We start from the raw sequence: 4,958 nt of genomic DNA on the forward strand, positions 1-4,958 counted from the left end.
CACGGGCCACCCCCGGGGGTCCGCACCCCTCCTGCTGGCCTCCTCCTGTGCCTGCACTCGCCGCCAGCTGCCTGCATTAGGCCACCACGTGCTCATGAATCAACATCGACACACAGTACGGAGCCAAGTGCAGCACAAAGGTCACGCAGACCCAGGAACGGAGCTGAGGGCCCGGAGCCGACCCCCCAGGCACGGGCCCTCCGCAGGCGTCACACGGAGGGCGGGCATCACGCAGCGTGCCCCGAGCACGCAGACTGGCGTCAGCCGCTCCCCGCACGTCCTCGGACGTCAGCTCTCTGCTGGCGGGCAGCGGTCCGGGGCACAGCACTCTGGTTTGGGGAAGGACACACGGCCCCCGTGCCATTCGATAGGGACGTGACACGGTGAGCAACAGTCAGTCGCTGTCTCAGTCTCGAGTAAAACAATCACGATGGACCTAGCCGAGGAGACCCCGAAGCCCGCGCCTTCTGCACTGACCAGAGCCACCGCGAGAACAGGCCCAGGCCCCCCGCGCCGGGCCCAGCACGTGAGCGGACGGGGAACAGAGGTGCCGAGGGACGCGAGGCTCAGCCAGGTCCCGCAGCTCCGGGACACCAAACGCGGCCGCTGGCATCTGTCTCGCACCACGGACCCTGGTCCACGGTGCGGGAACCTCTCACTGCGAGCCAGCGCCCGCCGTCTCTGGGAGTCGCGCCCCGGGCTCTGCCCTCTCTCCATCACCCACTGCGGTCCCCGTCCCCATCTGCCTGAGGAGCGAACAGCCTGACCCTCCACCTGTTCCAAACACAGGCCGACCGCGGAGACGCTGCACAGCCACTACGATAAGGTGACGGCCACCACGATAAGGTGACGGCCGCGACAGAGTGCACCGCGCCTCTGCTGGCGAGGGCCCGGCCGTGTCTGCACCGAGGCGAGGGCCCGGCCATGTCTGTACCGAGGCCGCAGCTGCGAAGGGCACAGGAGCGAGGCCAGAGCAGCACTGGTGACCGGCAGAACGGGGACAGAGCCCGCGGGTCTCCCGCAGGCCACATGCGCCAGGACGAACGTGTCCATGCACCGTGGTCCCGTCCCCAGCTTGGTGCCTGGCCATCCTGCACACGTGTGGCCCAGCCGACCCCTGGGGGACCGGAGACCCTGGGCTCTGAGGGCTGGGAGCACCGTGTCCACTGGGGGTGCCTGGGGACTTGCCCAATCTTGGTCCCTCCAGCAAAGAGGGAGGCAGAGGAAAAGAAAGTGTGGGCCCCGGCCTCGCAGCCCCCATGGGCCTGGCAGCTGGACACGGCCTGCTGGCCCTGGGCGAGCCCAACCGAAGGAGGACGCGGCATGGACGCTGCCCAGCCTATCGGGGCCTGGAGAGGCCTCAGGGAAGAGGGGGGCCGCAGGGAGCCCAGCTCGGTCCACATGGGGCGGCCACCGGCCAGGACGCCCCAGGGGAGAGCACCAGAGCTCCGCCCCCCGGGCCGCACCACACCCACCTCTGTGCGGCCCACACGGCGGTCAGGGGCTCCGGGGAGGGCCACCCCCACAGGGCGCCCGCCGAGGAGTCCTTACCTCGTGCAGCGGGCTCGGGCAGGTCCATGCTGCAGTGCTGAGGCCTCGGCCCAGGTCCCTGCGGGGAAGGAAGGACAGGCGTCAGGATCAGGGGACTCGGGGACAACCCTGCAGGAGGCAGGTTGTCAGTCACAGCGTCACTGAAGACCTCCCCACCCTGGGATCCCAGGACAGGGACCTCCCAGAAGGAGCCTGGAATGAGAACAGAGTCCGCGTCCCCGCTCCCGGGCTTGGCTCTGCACCCCGACTGCGGCTGGCCCCTTCCAGCCCAACACCCCCAAGTCTCCTCTGCTCCACGTCGGACCCCAGCTCAGGGGACAAATGCACATCGAGTCACATGGCTTTCCTGCTCTTCCTCGAGTGTGGGCTCTGCAGGAAGACGGACCACGCAGGACGAGACCGGGCTGACCTTTCCCCTGCAGCTCCCACTTTGATTCCTCCTTCCCGCAGTCCCCGCTCCCCTGGACGGGTGGGACGCCCGGGCCCTCGCTCCCTGGGGTGGCCGCCTGTGACCCGAGCCCATGTGCCGGGGGGCCCACCACCAACCTGCAGGGGGCCCGCTGACCCGCCAACGCCCCGGAGGCAGCGCAGCAGAAGCGACCTTCCCAGTCCTCCAAGGACCCCACAGACACGTCAGGGAGAAGCACGAAGGGACCGGGGGAGGACGTGACAGCCCCGCCCCCGCCCACAGTCACGTCACTGCGGTCCCACAGCGAGGACCGGCGGCGAGGGCCGGTGAGGCTCCATGGCAGCACCCAGGCCACCGGCCATCCCGGCGAGTCCCTTTAACCTAGCTAAAAGAATGGCCATGTGTTCGGGCATTTACAGGGGACACAGCCAAGGCCACTTCAAAATCAGGGCGGCCCTGCAGTCTGCCACGGGGACGGGGCAGCTGGCGGGAGGGCCGTCTGCTCTCTCTGCTGTCACCTGCTCTCACCTGGCCAGTCACCTAGTCCCCACGGTCTCAGCTCTTGAGTCTCCTATTTATGTCACTTCACCGCCCCCCATACACACTGCGCACACATGCACACACATGCACACATGCACGCACATAATGCATACACACATGCACACACGCATGTATGCACAACACACATGCACAACACACGCACGCACATGCACACGCACGTGCACATGCACACACAATACATACATGCAGGCACACACATGCAAACACAATGCACACACATACATGCACACACAACGCATGCACACACGTGCACACAAAATACGCACATTCACATACATGCATGTGTGCACACATTCACACACGCATAAACACACATGCACACACTGTGCACACTCAGGCACGCACAACACACGCACATGCATACATGCATGCACACATAATACGCATGCATGCACGCATGCAAGCATGTAATGCACACATACATGCACACACAACGTATGCACACACATGCACACAAAATACGCACATTCACATACATGCATGTGTGCACACATTCACACACGCATAAACACACATGCACACACTGTGCCCACTCAGGCACGCACAACACACGCACATGCATACATGCATGCACACATAATACGCATGCATGCACGCATGCAAGCATGTACACATGCTGCATGTGCGCACAGGCACACACAACACATGCATGCATGCGCACAATGCACACGCACAATGCATGCATGTGCACACATGCACACATGATGCATGCACACATGCACGCACCTGCATGCACAACACGTGCACACATACATGCACACACACAATGCATACACGCATGCACACATAATACGCGTGCATGCACACACGAGCATGCACACACACTGCGCGTGCACAGGCACATGCACACATGCATACACACGCACGCACACACACACGCACATAGGTGCACACAACACACGCACACACACAATGCATACACACATGCACACAATACACATGTATGCACGCATGTGAGCATGCACACACTGCACGTGCACATGCACGCACACATGCACACACACACATGTGCACGCACACACACATGCACACATATGCCTGGCAGTGTGGCCCGAATGACACGGTGCCCATCACCCACATGGTGCCTGTCACACACACGGTACCTGTCACACATGTGGTGCCCGTCACACACGCGGCGTGGCGGGTCAGCCATCAGGCGCACAGCGTCCTCGGGTTGGTGGGTGAGCACGGAGGCCACCCCGGGCCCTCGTGCACAGTTGTTCACTGTCTTCCGTCCGCCCTGCCTGTCTCCTGGGCCATTCCTCGTGTCTCAGACACTGAACAAGGGACAGGCGTGGCCGCCCGCCAGTCTGAGTGTCCCCAGAGAATCTGGCCATGCCCGGCATTCCGGAACGCGCAGCACCTGCTCCGGCCTGCGGTCACGGTGAATCTGCACATTCAGCCCAGGTCCCCGTGTCACCGCTGTCCTCGAGGAGACGCGCAGGGCCTAAGGCCTCCCCAGCACCCAGCACGGGCCCGGGAGGCCTGCCTGCACCCAGGGCACGACCGTGGCATCCACGCTCAAGCCCTCCGGTCCAGGAGTTTCTCAAAAAACTCAAAACCACCTACACAGTTACGATGTCAAAACTTACCCAGGACTAAGCTATCTTCACTTGGCAATGTCTTTGAGATGTTTCATAATGATATATTATTTTCCTAAAACAAAACAGCAGGCAGCCCCCTGTGGCAGGGAGGGTCTCCTTCCCGGATTAATCCTGGGGCTGGTCCGGTCCCGCCCTGCCCGGGCCTCCCTGGGACTCCCCAGGCCACGTGGTGCCTGGGCTTGGGGCGGGCGGAGCAGACCGGGAGAGGGCAGCTGACCGAGTGGCTGAGCTCCGGGGCAAGGCCGCAGGGAGCGAGCGCAAAGCCCTGCCTCCCCGCCACCAGAAGGAGGGAGCGAGGAGAGCAAGGGACGGCAGGGTGCAGGCCCCGGCCCCTCGGCTGGGACCCCCGCAGCCGCAGGCCCGTCACCGACGAGCCTTGGAACAGGAACACCGTGGGAAAACGGGGCTGGAGTCTGACCCCTGCCTCGCTGGCAGGGGGCCTGCTGGGCCCCTGGGTGCCAGCCGGGCCTGCATTCGGCGCGAGTGCAACTAAATGCGGCCAAGGAGAAAGAGGGTGCTGGGCGACGTGTGCCTGGTCAGTCAGGCCCGGACGAGGCCGCTGTCTGTCCCCCAAGCACGGGGCCTTCTCTCTCACCACTGTCGAGGGCAGCCTGGCCCCACGGCCCCTCCCTCCCAGACACAATGCCAGGGCTGGAGCTGCCCACACAGCCCACACTGTCTGAGGCTACACTGGGGCCCACGGGAGGAGGGGGTGACCTGAGGGGGTGTCAGGGTCACTTCTCCCCCAAGGCCATCCATGCTGCAGGGGAGGCTGAGACTCCCCGAGGAGGAAGGAGCACAGAGCACAGAGCAGAGCGTGGGGACAGCCTCCT

The 4,958-nt window shown here is 64.0% G+C and overlaps 1 protein-coding gene across 1 annotated transcript in view; it reads right to left on the bottom strand.

The window, feature by feature from the left end:
* ARHGEF10 (Rho guanine nucleotide exchange factor 10) overlaps positions 1 to 4,958 on the bottom strand; it is a 69,145-nt gene that overhangs the window by 55,088 nt on the left and 9,099 nt on the right. The window contains exon 2 of the mRNA XM_015591802.2: positions 1,552 to 1,609. Within this exon, the coding sequence (XP_015447288.1) occupies positions 1,552 to 1,579 (28 nt within the window). The 5' untranslated portion in view covers positions 1,580 to 1,609. The remainder of the gene's footprint in view (positions 1 to 1,551; positions 1,610 to 4,958) is intronic.

The sequence above is a fragment of the Pteropus alecto genome, unplaced genomic scaffold, assembly GCF_000325575.1.
Source record: "Pteropus alecto unplaced genomic scaffold, ASM32557v1 scaffold35, whole genome shotgun sequence".
NCBI lineage: Eukaryota > Metazoa > Chordata > Mammalia > Chiroptera > Pteropodidae > Pteropus > Pteropus alecto.